The 15,468-nt window shown below is 38.6% G+C and overlaps 1 protein-coding gene across 4 annotated transcripts in view; it reads right to left on the reverse strand.

Annotated features, from left to right (window-relative positions):
- Nucleotides 1-2,875: 2,875 nt before the first annotated feature.
- Nucleotides 2,876-15,468, reverse strand: part of LOC137287331 (androglobin-like) — a 65,118-nt gene continuing 52,525 nt past the window's right edge. For all 4 annotated transcript variants that reach the window (XM_067819578.1, XM_067819580.1, XM_067819579.1 and 1 more), the window contains 10 exons: nt 13,975-14,162; nt 13,381-13,589; nt 12,529-12,623; nt 12,260-12,322; nt 11,781-11,892; nt 11,266-11,474; nt 10,484-10,579; nt 9,739-9,986; nt 8,946-9,129; nt 2,876-6,100 (listed from right to left, as the gene is read on the reverse strand). In XM_067819578.1, coding sequence (XP_067675679.1) covers nt 5,900-6,100; nt 8,946-9,129; nt 9,739-9,986; nt 10,484-10,579; nt 11,266-11,474; nt 11,781-11,892; nt 12,260-12,322; nt 12,529-12,623; nt 13,381-13,589; nt 13,975-14,162 — 1,605 coding nt within the window. In that variant the 3' untranslated portion in view covers nt 2,876-5,899. The remainder of the gene's footprint in view (nt 6,101-8,945; nt 9,130-9,738; nt 9,987-10,483; nt 10,580-11,265; nt 11,475-11,780; nt 11,893-12,259; nt 12,323-12,528; nt 12,624-13,380; nt 13,590-13,974; nt 14,163-15,468) is intronic.

Below are 15,468 nucleotides of genomic sequence, written 5' to 3' on the forward strand. Positions count from 1 at the left end.
ACACGTTTGATGCTCTGCATTTACCTGTATTTGGTTACGCTGAATATACTCAGTAATTAAGTCAGTGATTTTCTGTTCGTGATCCAAAGAAACGTTTCTTGCAATACCACCACTGCGTTGCTCGCTGGGGAAAAACAAACGTAGAATCGATAGTGCCACAATGGGGACTATGGAAAGGTATAGCTCAACTCATGGAAACGTAAAAAGTGTTTGGTTATTTTAGGAGTTTATTTTAAAAGGAGAATGTGAAGTCTGTAAATCTTCACGGTTTGCATGTCGCTTGCTCGACATCTGTTTTGGCATGTTTGAGAAGAGGTTGAGATCTGCTGAATACGAGGATATTCAAAGAGTTCACGACACAGGCTCAACAGCAGCCAGAGTTATAACGGACTTGAGTCCATGTGCACATTTTGGAGGAACCACAATCATGCACTTAGTTTTCTTTTTCAAAATATTAAGCCTTGGTATTCTAACACAGTTCTCCGAGCACATAAGCATAATATTATCCATCAATGGTCTGATGTTTCTGGGAGTCGTCCACCACTAGAACACTCTAATCCCAGAAAGCAATGTTGTTTCGGTTTGTACGTTTTGGTTGGTTTGGTGTTTAAAGCTTATCAATATTCCAGCCAGACAGCAGCGGTCTGTTAATAATCGAGTCTGGACCAGACATTCCAGTGATCGAGAGCATAAGCATCGATCATGAGTTGCTGATGGCCAATTCAAGCCTGCATCTTCACAGGTACCATTGGTCAGGTACGGAATGCCCTGTCGTCTGTGGTGTCGTATGCCCTCATGCAGTTGTGTCCTTTGAGCGCTACAGAAATCTACAGAATCTGGGTTCACCCTGATAATATTTCCACATTTTCAGTACCATGTGTTTCACTTAGGAGGTATGTGTCGGAGGAATGCATTACATCTGACTTTCTTTGCACATGAACGTAAAGGAATCCTGATTAAATCGATGTTAAACCTTACATACTCGCATGGAATGGGTTATGGCAAAGGTCTGTTATTAAACACATTCAGAACATTTTGATGTCCTGATGATGTAAATTGTTAACAACTAACAGTCTTCCTCAATAAACTATAACATCCCAAAAGGTTCCGGGCGTACGTTTTAGGATTACTGATAGTGTTTCTGAGACCATTCAGATCTAACGTTTTCCTGGGGTCATCATATCGAACTTTCTCTGAGAGTCATCATGTGTATATTCCTTTCATGAATTAAACTGACTGTACATACAGAGACCAAAAAATTACTGCCTCGAGCCCGAAACGAAAATCTGCAAATGTCATGCAGCAAAATGAGCACAAGGTCGTAAATGCGTAAACAAAGCCTGGTTTCAGACCCCCTGGAAGAGTGACAGAGTAGTTCTCCACTTACATTTTCCTGTTCTGTTTGTACTGAACACTGACCTTATTTATGTTATATAGCTGAATGGGTGTGACTTGTGTTTGACGAATTAAGAAAATATGTGCATGTCTGCATGATTGAAACAAAACATAAATTGAGAGGTCTTTGCTGTAATTATTATTCGCAACTGTCTGATGGTTCACCTGGTTAACAGTGCAGCAATCTTGGAACTACAACTGCTGTGGAAGATCCTTTGTATACCTTTACCGCAAATGACAGGCACTGGTTCACTGGTCACGAGGGGGGCATGGGTTGAGGAACTCTGTTTGGTCTAAGGGAACATAAACATCGAGGGTACATCGACCCATGGGCCCAACGAACACCTCAATGTCAATTTTCAACTGTTTGACGCATGGGTATCGGATCGTACACTTCAGCCAGCCTGAGTGAATCAAACGATTCAACCTTGGATTTTCTTGTTTTTGCCCGAGGGTATTGTCCTAGTACAATCACCGCAGTGTAATTCCCCGTCTTAATATTCACAGGGGTACATTTGAACTTCTTGTCAAAATTTATTTATTGCAAATCTTTTCGTAGCCATCGCTAGATTTTGCAGACGACACAAGAAAAGCAGATTTACAATTATCTCCTTTCCATAGATTTGGATTCCCAAAACCAGTAACTTTCGTGCAGCATGCGTGATTCAGTGTTGCTTGAGATAAAGAGGTACTGCCACGAAGTACCGAGTGGGTTGTCATTGGCACATATTGCAATGTACCTCGCTTGTAAGTGGGGTACATTGAACATATTAGAAGAGCGTTCAGCCAGTCAGAAAACGACATTTAAGTGTGAGGTAAGATAAGAGAGTCTATGCGATGGTATTTTGACAACACGAGTGCTTAAATGTTGGTATTTCTTGAGTAAGAGCGATCAATATACTGATATTTAGGCACGCGTGTCGTAAACATAGTCTGATAAGGGCATGAATATGAAAGTCTGTGTAGACTTAATTAATAAAAATAGCCCCAATCTAGTTTCAAACAGACTTGGTTACCTACCATGTAGAACGCAAGATCACGGAAGATATGTAACGTCATAGCATTGTTCGTGAGGTCACCTCACCATGATAGGTGATATTTTTGGGCTTTGACATCGTATGAAAAATATGAACCCCGATATTTTCGCCCTCATTGTTAACAAGTTACATTATGATGTACTGTCCTGTGAAGCATTTCGATTCAGGGCTCATTTTTGTCATTTTAATGTATGGCTATATCTCAGCATAAGCGCCAGCGACTGTACAGTAGGGATGGTGTAAATCAAGCTGGGGGCCATGCAGGTAGCAAAGGTAATGTAAGCCCCCATGGTCTCTAGTATGGTGTTCTACCTTCAGTTGTTGGCAATAAATAGCCCATGAAGACTATATATATTCTACATATATTTGACTGCACAATGAAAACATTGAAATGATAATTATAAAAAAAGAACAAGAAGAAAAAACAACAACAACTTGGACGTGTCTTTGAACAAGTTTACTTAAAGTCCAAATATACATCGTTCACACATGTGCGGAGTCACCTTAAGTATACAAAGCAGCGGACGAGGGTGGAGTGAGAGTTCTATGTACAGTGCTTCTAATGACAACTTATCATACAGTGATTAAGGCCACACGTGTGAAATAACTGCCATGTAAGGAATCAACACAGGAATGTTGCAAGGAATTTGCATAACAACACTTATCACAACAACGCCACTGACACTTGCAAGAATAGGCCTTCAGTGGCCATCTTTATACAGGACGGAAATGAAGGGCCAATCAACTGACGTCATTTTTCTCTGAACGTCCAATCATTGGATTTGGGACGGATTGGTTTGATACAGTTCATCTGGGACGGATAGACATAGGCTAAGGGCGTTCGCCTTGCTGTTACAAGGGAAATTGGATCGGTTTCGATAAGGTCACAAAATGTTGAAAAGAATTAAAAAGGCACTACATCACTGTCCCTAAATCTACAACAGTATTTTGACACCAACACAACTGACAACACTGTTATCTGTCCACTCCATTTCCATGTATTCTGGAACATGTTTCCATATTTAGGAATTCAGTACTTAGCATTGTGTAACGTAATATTGCTCTTGCAGTGAGGGTTTTCAGAAACTAATGAATGCTTTTGTTTAACAGAAACTGTGATCATACCATAAGCTACCTGCAGAAATGTTAACTCATAGTATATTAGCCCTGGTGACATGGCAAGCTTTCATCTACTCTGTGTTGATAGTAGTGAATGAGGATGGTTTTATGCTGCTTTTAGCAATATTCCAACAATATCATGGGAGAGGACACAAGAAAATGGGTTTCACACATTGTACCCATCTGGGGAACTGAACCCAGGTCTTTGGCCTGACGAACAAACGCTTTAATTACTAGGCTACTCCACCACCCCCGTGTTGATATTGTAAATAATATTTACTTGCAGCGAAAGGCAACTAAATGATCTAAGTAATACTTAAAATCTTTTCATTTCATGTTGTGATTACTTATGTTAGAAAGGGACAAATTCCTTAAACATTCTTAACTTGTTTCATTTCGAATATTTTACATTGTAATAAAGTTTCATAACATATCATGATGGATGTTCGGTAACGCCTTATTGTACTTTGATTGACAGCATCTGAAATTGTTAAGCCTGATATTGCCACAACTGCTTCCATTCTATTTCATTCACAAAAGTTTTTACTTGAAAATGACCTTCTTTTATTTCTTCCCAATATGAGATTATTTTATTCTAGAATTATTTGTCATTCTGTTATTGCTGAAAGATATACAATAATTTACTAAAAGTGCGAAACGAACCGATACATCCAAAACTCTCTACATACAGTATATGAAATACACTTAATCAATACAGACATTTTCTTTAAGATTCTGAGTTTTGAAACTATATTAAACATAAGACTGAGTGGTTGATTTCACAAGCTTCAGTGATATGTGATGAAATGCATGTGGACCAATAACACAGGATAAATGGGTAAGCTTTGTATATGCAATATAACACACACACACACACACGTGTTCATTTCATATGTACACATATTTACAGTTGTAAGTAATATTGGGCCAACAGGTCTTATATCTGACAGTGCAGATACCAATGTAATTTGCAAATGAACATCTTTCATACATTTGCTTTTCTCTGACAATGTGATTGAAACGGAAATATCACATTATTAGGAATCAATTTTCATACCAATGAAAAGTAAGTCACTTTGACTAAAAAATTATTAGTTTAAGTTTTGAAAAAACTGAGACAAAATTATTGTAAGCTTTGTTCTTTTTTGTAAATACTAAAAATATTAAATTATAAAACAGTTTATCTGAGAGTAGTAACTGCTCGAAAGGAAAATGTTATTAGTTTCATTTTTTAAAAAAACTGAGAGAAAATTATTGAAAGATTTGTTCATATTTTTTTGTATATTTGTAAATGGTATCCGACAATGATGAAATTACAAAACAGTTAATGTGAGAGTAGTAATTGCATGAAAGATATTAAAGTGCATATATATACCAGGCTGAAGTTCATTAAAAAAAAAAAAACAAACAAAAAAAACTGTTCTGGAATCATTATGTAAAATGTTATAAATATACTTTACTAATGCACAACACAAAGTACAACAGCTTTATTGTATGATACAAGGTGGAATGTATGCGAGGCATGTACTGGAGGAAATATATATTGATATATATACGTATGTACATATCAATCACATTCACATCACTATCACAGATAATACAAGAGACATGTCTCTCTTCATTCAGTCAAAGGTAGCATCAGTAACAGCACTTAGGCAATATTGAACTTTAGAGTTAAAAATATTTCAGTCAAGTAAATTTTTGCATATACAATTCATTTATTGTGATTTGAAAATAATAAAATATCACTCCAGAAATATATAAAGTAATTATTTCAAATGTATTTTAGTATAAAATAGAAGCGTTTGGAGGGAAAAAGTACAATAATATTAATTTTCATACATCCTTCCATATTAGTTATGATTATTTATGATGGGACAATCAAAATATTTGTCTTGATGAAACACAACCCCCCACCCTCCCACCAAATTCAGGTACCATAGCAACATTTTGCAGAAATTCAGAAAAATGGCTAAGATGGTTTATTGAAACATTTCATGCACAACTTTATAAGCTGGTTTTCAGATAACCAAACCAGAGCTATCAGGATCATATGATATATCTGATTTCAGACCCCGTATTTTCAATACTTTACCTAAAAGTAAGATTATTGTCATCATGAACTGATGAAAAATATCAACACTACTGCTGCAGTTGTTCTGTCAGTCTGTTCTAAGTATAATATGTCTGTAAGCAAGAATCTTTTTGCAGTATTTCATTGATACTGAAGGACCTTTACACCAAGATGTTTACACCATAATCCTGGACCTGAAAGACACTGAAAAAGATATTTTCAAATAAATTATGAGTTTGAATTTCATAACAGATTATGAACATCACATTATCATTTATTTCTTCTTTTTCCCTGCAGGACTTTTCTTTCCTTTAGCACTCTTCCTTCCTTTCGGAGATTTGGCTTCTTGCTCTGCCCTGGAGGCTGCTTCTTGAGCTGCCAACTCTTCCAGACGCTTGCGTTCTGCCTCCAAGTACTTCTGTCTGAACGCTTCTCGTGGAGCGTTCACTGCATCTCTTGCTGCATCAAGTGCCGCCTTTGGGTGGAAATAAAGAGGATGGGGAGGGTGAGACAAGGCAGATTTGGGTAGGAGAGAGCTGGGAGGGGGTATAGACATGCAATATATAGGGAAAGGGAGGGCCACAGTCATGAATGTTAGTCTCAATGTAATACTACAACCTTAGCTACACCTTGGGAGAGGGTATATAGAAAAGTGGTCCCTTAAAACCAGTTGTAGAGTCTTCATGCATGTTTGTAATTAGATTCCACAAAGAATATATGTAAATTAATCATTTTTGTTTATTTAATGTCTCAGCAATAAAAATCTTAATACACTGAATGAACAACAGATAATCAAGATGGCTGACATTCATTATGCTAGGAAGTAGACCCAATATAAGTTGCTCATGTGCTCTATGAATATTTAGGTAGTGGAAACATTATCTTAATGATATTTTGGATTTTCAACACAGACTGTTCAAACCACACAAGGTGAAGAAAAATCACAACAACTTTCCATGCACAGGTTCACTTCTGCATCCAACAGCCAAGTGGGGTGACACAAAACTAGGAATGACTAATGTGGATGTGGATCAAATGTTCAGGTGGAACTAGTCTATGAACTCGAGCTCAGAATCATGAATCGACTGAACTGAACCACTGCCGAAATCACTAAGCAAGGCCTGCATGGCCAGACACTTTCTACGGTGGTTTTCTATAGCTATACGATACGCTTCCCTCGCACTATCCAAGGCAGCCTTTATGAAAACAATTCATCCACATAATTAAAATGATAGTACCTTTCTCCTGATAAGCAAAACTGTTATGGGGACAATAGTCATTTACAGCAAAGTACAAATAGCCTTTAACTGACAAAGACTTGCATTCTCATACAAGGGTAACAATGCTTACAAAGTTCACAATGTACTACTCAGAATTTGGAAAGGCCCAAAGTAGTCCCCACTGATCAAATATTAAGTACATGCATAATCTAAAGAAACTGGTGAGTGGTTATAGTTTAAGCTGCTTTAAGCAATATTGCAGCATTTTCACAGCATGGGACACCTGAAATGGGCTTAATGCATTACTCCATTATAGGAAATCCCGCCATAACATCTAGATGTGAAATTGATAATGATCTCTTACGATAAATACTTAAACAACTTTATATCAAAAAATTAAATTGGAAGAAAAAATTATCACAGAACATTGTCAGGAAACAGTAAAACATAAACTGACTACAATGTTAATGCTATTTCAAAGCCACATTAAGCCATGTTTCAGCTATATATTTGTAGCTTGCAGAATATTCTGGACCAGACAGACCACTAAATGATACTGTCAACAATGACAGATCAAAAGACATGCAATGAAGCAGGGCCTAAAGCCAGGCTACCTGAGGTATTGTGACTGCCCATTACAAACACCTGTCATTGCTGGCTACTAATTTCAACCTTTAATTTCCACATCAACATTTTATACACTGTAGTGTTCAGCACACATTGTGACAGAACTTCTTGAATGGCAGATAGAAGTGAACATGAATGCATGATTCATTTTCATGCATAACGACTTCCTGTTTATTCTTTATAAATGTAACATAGCTACATCTTGCTGCTTCTTCAGATGAAGGCTTCGTATTATGTTGTTTTCTCTCTATATAAACACCCCTCAACCCCGACTGTTGGATTATAAATTGTTATCTTTGTAAATAATCCTATCTTATTGGCCTCACGATTATATTGTTATCTTTATACATTCTCCCACCTAGTGTGGTGGAGACATGTTTTGTGTCTATATACTGTAAATCACGAAATTTTTGCATCATGATATTTTTGCGAGTGGCAACAAACAGACGATTTTATGTCACAATATTTTTGCGACTAGCCAAATTCTCAAAACATAGTTAAGTTTCAAAGCTTGCTTGCATCTGAAAGTTTTATCTGAAGTAAATCCAATCACATATTACAGTTTGCCACTAATCTTGAACACCATTCAGTGGAGTACTTCCGCATGTATGCAATCAGTGATGTTTTCCTAAAGACAACACTTGCTGCATAGGCTAGATAAGCTTAAAACAATTCAAAGGGATTAAATTAAATGGAATGACTCTAATAAATTGGCACTGATGAAGGACCAGTTTAGTCAGTGTTGACGAAACTGTTGATCTTCAGGTAAGTGTCATGAAAGCTATCCACACCCGCTGGATGGTCTTAGTCTTTCAAACAGTCTCTAAGAAATGTGTGTTGCGTGGCTGGTGCCTGTTTGGACTATCGGACATACTGATTGAGTGACTCTTCTTCAGGTATCCATTGCTTGACATATGACAAGTGAGTAATGCTAGTAATTAGTCATTCTTCGCGATGTTATCATTGCTTAATATATGTATTGTCTTGATCTATTGTTAATTATATGAAGTGGTGAATAATAAAGCGAAGATAGGACAGGTTGTTTGCTGATTATTCATTGCATTCTACCAGCAAATTGTGTCATGATATTTTTGCGAGCTCAGCTCATTCGCAATTTTCGCAAAAATATCATGCTCACGAAAATTTAATGATTTACAGTATTCACACTGTGCACTGACTGAGCATTCATCTGTAGATGGAGCAAGAATTACCCCTGAAACACTGTATAAATGATAAACAAGAAGTTGTCATCCGAAGAAAACGTGTTGCATTCTGCATGGAGATTCATTAAATGTCCACTTGACCAAAAACCACAAAAATGCCAATACATGAGACATGTGGTGCATATATCATATCTTTGTGCTGGTGATGATTTTCCTCAGACCATACATTGTTTTATGCGTAACTGTTTACAAGTTTTTAGTTTACTTTACTTTTTTAACATCTGAAATATCATTCTGTTGTTCATCTCACCTGTAGCTCCTCGGCCTGATCAAGTTGCCGGATTTTTGTCAAGTTGCGACTCTGGCGGTCTTCCTCTCTCCATTTCTCCACACATTCACGGAACTGCTTGTATTCCAAGATCTCCTTCTGTCTCTCTTCCAGACGTCTCTGCATCTCATTCTCATCCAAATACTGAGGACTGTCTGTCGTTTTCCTGTTAAAAAAGCAACTCTTGAATGACACTGTAAATTCATATAATTCTTAATAAAAAACCAACACAGTAAAGCGATTCATGACTAAAGTTACGAATGCTGTAGGATTCTCTGCATTTTCATTTTGTGGTCAGTTACTTCCTATAAAATGGAAGTTTGGTCATCAAATGAGCAAGTGAACGCGTTTTTATACCACTTTGGACAATATTCAGCAATACCACCATGGTGGTGGTGGGGGCACCAGAAATGAGTGTCAAACATTGTACCCATGCGGGAAATCGAACCTGGGCCTTCAGCATGACGAACGAATGTGTCAACCCATGGGCTACCCCATCGCCCAAGTCATTAAGAATTACATGCACAAAACAGAAACATACTTTCAAAATAAAATATGAGGCAAAGATTTTTGTGACTATTCTATATTTTAAATATTTGTATATACTATGGTAATTAACACTCGTAACGAACACCAACCTTTTTATGCTACTATACCAAAATATCAGCCATGAAAGCTTAACTTTATTTAACCTTTTTCTGGAATAGTATATAATACACTGCAACATGAACTAGGTTCATATTCAGTTTAAAATACTCCATTGTCAAATGCTTACTTTATGAATGGTGTTAGATCTAGAGGTTGCAGGATTTCTTTTGGCGTGGGTGGAGGTGGTGGCTCTAGTGACAACTCCCCCTCTGGCTGGTCCAGGAAGGAGATGGGTGTTTCACGGGATGTCAGTGGGGCCTCTTCCCCAGGCTGACCCTCCTCTGTGGAAGGGCTCTCCTCCTTGGCTTCATCCCCACCTTCTGGCTGGACACGGATCATGTGGGTGCTGAGATACTTCAGGCGGGACTGCATGGCCTGATGGTGGACAAAGGTGATGCGGTCAGCAATGGAGTGGGTGAGTGAGTGGGTGGGTGGGTGAGTGAGTGAGTGAGTGAGACCAGCCCCTCTCCACTTTTAGCAATGTGCCCCAACAATAACAAGGCATGCAACACCAGAAATGGACTTTACACTTTGTACCCATGTGGGGAATCACATCCAGGACTCCAGCATACAGGCGAACGTTTTAACCACTAGGCTACGCCATCGCCCCTTGCAGTGGAAAGAAGGTACAGTTAAGTCTGTCAGTGTTAAAGTGAATGAAAATTTCCTTACAACCTCAAATGATAGTAGAAGGGATGGACTGTTGAAGACCGGTTAACGTTTAGCTTACAATGCAGTATGTTATTGAATTCTTGATACTGTGGTCTTATCTGACACAAGTATCTTGCAATCTGACTTAGTACTGACACAAGGAAAAGGAATCATTGTGAAAAGAGCAGAGCAGAGCAGAGCAGATGGAGACGGGTACTGACCTTGACAGCTCTACCAGGCTCTGCATCTTCCCATGCCTTCTTCAATGCTCTGATCTCATCGGCCCTCTCTGTATCCTTTCTTGTCTCTATCTCCTCCTGGAAACAAGATCACAATATGAAACAATCATCAGGATTTGGTGAAGTATAGTGTCATTTAACATTACATTCAGGATCACAGCACTGTTACAGCAACATCTTTGCTAGGTTATATCATGGTGGGGACACCAGAAATGGGATTCACACATTGTGCCCACGTGGGGAATCAAACCCAGGTTTGCAGCATGACAAACTTTAACCATCGGGCTATCCCATTGCCCCGACCTCTAGTGATTCTCCTGGAAACAAGATCATACCCACTGAAATAGTTGGGCTGAGTTAACTTCCTGGCTCTTTGAAACTAGGAGAAAATGTCACAATGTACACGTAAAGCTACACTATCCATGGTTCCCTACAGCTAAACATTAACAGATAGTTCCTGCATGATAAGACTGCTCAAGCAGGACAGGCATATGTTCACATCTGTTTTTGCATCTTCTCATGCACCAGTGAAGTTCCAAGTAAGAATTTCTCGTCAGCAACCCCTGCATAATATTTGGTTGTCAGGCTTGCTGTCTTGGTTGATACATGCGATTGTTTCCCAATCTTGCAGACCGATGTTCATGATGTCAGTTACTGGATTGCCTGCTCCAGATTCAAATATTTACAGACCACCTTCCTATGGTTGAAACAAACAAACAAACAAACAAACAAACAAACAAACAAACCAATGTGTTCATGCTTACAGCGGCGCTAGCATCACTGACAATCCTGAATGTCCAGAACGGCTTAGTCATGTCGAACTGCTGTGATGGAGGTCGTGACCCCTTGTTGTCTTTGTCCTTCTCCTTACTGCCCTTGTCAGCCTTACTCCCCTTGCTCTGCTTGCCCTTCTGTGTGGCAGCTGCCGGGGCCTTTTCCTTGGGGGGTGAGGGTGGACGCTCCTTGTAGGACACTGCAGAATCATTGGTGAACAATTGGTAATGCACCTAGCATTTACTTCACAAGCAGATTGACCAACAAATACAAATCTTTGTACCCTCTAATAATATGAACATCATTACTGAATGTACAGTTAATTTCACATGATTGACCTGTGACATGTCCATGGTACAAGTGACTAAGCTAAGATCAACATTCAGGAACTGGTTTTAGATTAGATTAGTGGTGAGATCATCCAGATATCTTTTTAATACAATGACCTCATCATTGAGAACGAAGTTGATAGACGTCTTTTTCACACAAGCTACTGTGCACGCACCTTTTAGTTCATTCTTTTCCTGTTCCTTGAGAGTCTGCACAAAGGCCCACTCCCTCTCCGTCAAGGGCCAGCTGTTCTTCAGCACTGTGGCCTGGACAATGTACTTGTGAGGCTGGCATAAACAGAATATCTTCATTTCCTTTCAAATATAACAAATATCTCAACTTCACTCATCAATGAATATTAGAAGTCAAAGACAGTCGTGAGGGGTTGATTGCTCAAAGAGATGAAGCCTGCAGAAATACACAGGATGGCAGTGTCAGTGAGTTTGATTTGTTGGACCAGATTTGTTTTTCTGATATGCATTCAGAAGAAACTTTTATTCACAATTTGCCAAAACAGTTTCCTTTTTAAATATTATGATGACCTTCTCTTGTAATATGACAAGAGGTACCAAAGCCCTTACTACACGATGACAGTTACTTTCAGCAACATATTCAAGAAGTTCTGTGATGATGACTCTCCTGTATGACTCTAACCTTAGTGTCCTTTTCTTCTGGCTCCAAGTCACTGATTCCAGCTTCAGAATGTTGACTGCTTCTCTGGAAAATGGATATTCAATTCATAAATAGATTGTGTGAATCCTACCAAATCATAAAAGCAGTTGTTTGGACTTTCTACTCACTTCATGGAAAAGATTCTAAGAGAGTGATCTGAAAATTCAGACTTAAAGAGAGAACTATTATTAAATACTTATATCTAATGAACACCATTATGTTCATTATGTTACATTCAACGAAGATCTTACTGAGTTCCTTCCATCAGCACTCCGGGCTGACTCTATTCGCTTGCCCTTCCCGGCCATGTTCTGTGTGCTGGTTCCCCCTTTACCGCCACGGTTAGCTGCAACCACCATCACAAAGCTCATCACAATGTTCTCGCTCAGTCCCATCCAGACATCACTTAGTTTCAACTTCAACCCAAATGGCAAGGAACATGTGAGGAACAGAATCGTGTAAGACGGGGTGAGTGAGATTTTGCTGTCTTTTTCGATAACAAAGGATCATAATAAGTTTGAGATATGGACCCACAATCATACGACCCTACCTTGTATCTAGAGCAATCCTTTTGATGTGTCTACACTTTCCTCTTGATCCATTCCTGTCAGTTTTGTTATCACAGATTACATGCCCTTCATTTTGTCAAAACTTTTACTGTTCCATCAAACACTGACATAAGGGAATGAATAAGGGAGGTAACTCCCATTACCTAGAAACCAAAGCAGTGTTAATGGACTTGAAAATATCCTCTCCATCATAGTAAGTTTCAAGAACTTTATGTTGCTTGTCAGTACAATTTTTCAGCATTGATTTTCCTTAAAATTCAGTTGTACTGGCAGTCATGTTTTTGATACAGCATCAGATCAATAAGCATAGGCTATCAAAATAAAGTGCAGGTAATTTGAGATTGCAAGAACAATGAAATAGATCTAGGGGTTAATGTACATTTACAAAAATGCAAGTTCTGGAGACCTGGAAGATTCATATGATCCCATCCCACTCGAAGGACACAGATTCTGAACAGTGAAATGTCTGCCTTTGACAACTGATCTGCACATGGCTGCTGAAAACCCAAGAGGTGACTGAGCCTGTGTACTTACAGCTTCTTGAGCTGGATCTCTTAGCCTCTTGCTCCTCGGGGTTGTAGTCCTTCTGAAAGATGAATGCTGGAATGACAATGTGTCCTTTGCCCACAGCGCTGATGACCTCTTCTGTGTGGTCGAGGACTGACAGCTTGATATAGACGTCCAGTTTTGAGGTGTTGACCTGAAGACTGACCAGATGGTCCTCTGTGACCTTTACAGTGTACCTGGAACACATGCATGATACAGTACATGAATGGATGTAGTCAAACAATGCTGTACCCAGCAATACTTCATCTTTTCCATGGAAGCCTAGACAGGTGTCATCAGCAGCCCTAAAGGGAAATATGTAGAAACACAAGTCAGAAGATGAAGATTGCTGCAACTAGAGTTATTATTCCAGTGGGTATGTATGCATCCATGTTTTGAAAACCTGGACCAAATTTACAGCACTAGCCAAAAAAACTCCTTGCTGTAAAATGACATTTTCCACAAGAATCAGAAAAAGCAATAGTGCATCATTATTCATTTTGTTGTTTATTTATTTTTAGCACAAATTTAATTATTCCAAGTATTATGATACATATTATTCTAATCAAAAGAATCATGTACCTGAATATGGTATGTTTGGCATTTGGCAGGTAGTAGTCTCGGATCTCTTTAACAGTGAAGGAGCTGTTGACCTCCTGGTTGCGGGGGGAAGGGAGGGGGCTGAGGGAGCCGATCAGACGCATCCTCCAGCTCCCACTCATCATCCCCTGGTCCAGAGTCCGGGCCTCAGCTACAAATGTGTAGCCTTTCTGTTGACAGTAAGCATGGTATTGTGTTAATCAAGACCACTTTAATGTCCACCCACAAACAGATCTACTTGACGTGCAATCACTTGGACTTCCTTTTCTCTATTCTCAGCTAAAGTTTCCACAGACAGATTAGCATTTTCAAGGAAATAAGATGTTTTTCTGAAATGAAATTCTATTGTTCCTCATTGCCAGTTCTCTACTGTGGTCCTCACATTACACTACAACGCATCAACAGATTATTTCATCTTGCAAGAACCAATATCAGCTTTATGTTTCTAAAAGGTTGACAACTGAATCAAGTTGATGCCCTAATGTACAAGAGGAGTTGTCACTATGTGGTGTAATACTGCTGATGTGTAGTTTAACTTAAGCAGGGTTTTACATGATGCGTGATTCCTACATATCTGACACAAGAATTTTGTAAAAGACTCTCAAAATATTATCATACGAGTCAAGCTTGTCGCAAGTTGAATTCAGTTCAGTAAAACTGATTCGGAAGGATGACAATATATGGATGAACAACTTCTTTATTGCTATGAGAGCAACGTTTCGGTGTAGGTTCTAGCACTGTTATCAAGCCAGTGATGAACTGCATGAGGACGGAGGAGCATATATACACGTTAGGGGAGATATTTGTACAGTACAATGGGGTATAGGAAGTCAGACACCATAACACTGAAATGTCGCTCTCATAGCAACAAAGAAGTTGTTCATCCATATATTATCATCCTTCCTCACTGTGCCAACTTCTAAATGCCTCTCAAAGAAGGAAATTGATTTGATAAGCAAACGATAACAGTTTTTGTGAGGTCTTCATTGATCTACATATTTCTTTCAGTTCAAGCTAATAACTATATGCTACAGTGAATAAACCACAAACATGATGGATTTTGTTATGCCTGAACAGAACAGTGAAAAATAAACTATTTATAAACTACTTGTAACATTTATATATTACATAAAAACTCCCAAATACAGAAAATGAGTCCTTAAAACACAAACTGTGAGCCACCAAGACTCTGTTTTTCTGAAGTCTGTGTACAGCACAACTCAAGTGTCTCACATCTGACTTTGTATTGTATGGAGTTGATATCTATAGATGCTATTTCACTTTAGGCCAATCTGTATCCTCGTCCTAACATTAATGTTTAAGATAAAGACATATGTCTCCAATATTCAAACAAGGATCCAGTCCTTGCTTTAGAAAAACAGTGTGCAACTGAAGAACAGGAATAAGGGCACAGATACTAACATCTTTAACACACATTAAAAAAAACGAGAATGCAAGAAATGACTCTCCATGATG

Source organism: Haliotis asinina, chromosome 6 (assembly GCF_037392515.1).
Source record: "Haliotis asinina isolate JCU_RB_2024 chromosome 6, JCU_Hal_asi_v2, whole genome shotgun sequence".
NCBI classification, from domain to species: domain Eukaryota; kingdom Metazoa; phylum Mollusca; class Gastropoda; order Lepetellida; family Haliotidae; genus Haliotis; species Haliotis asinina.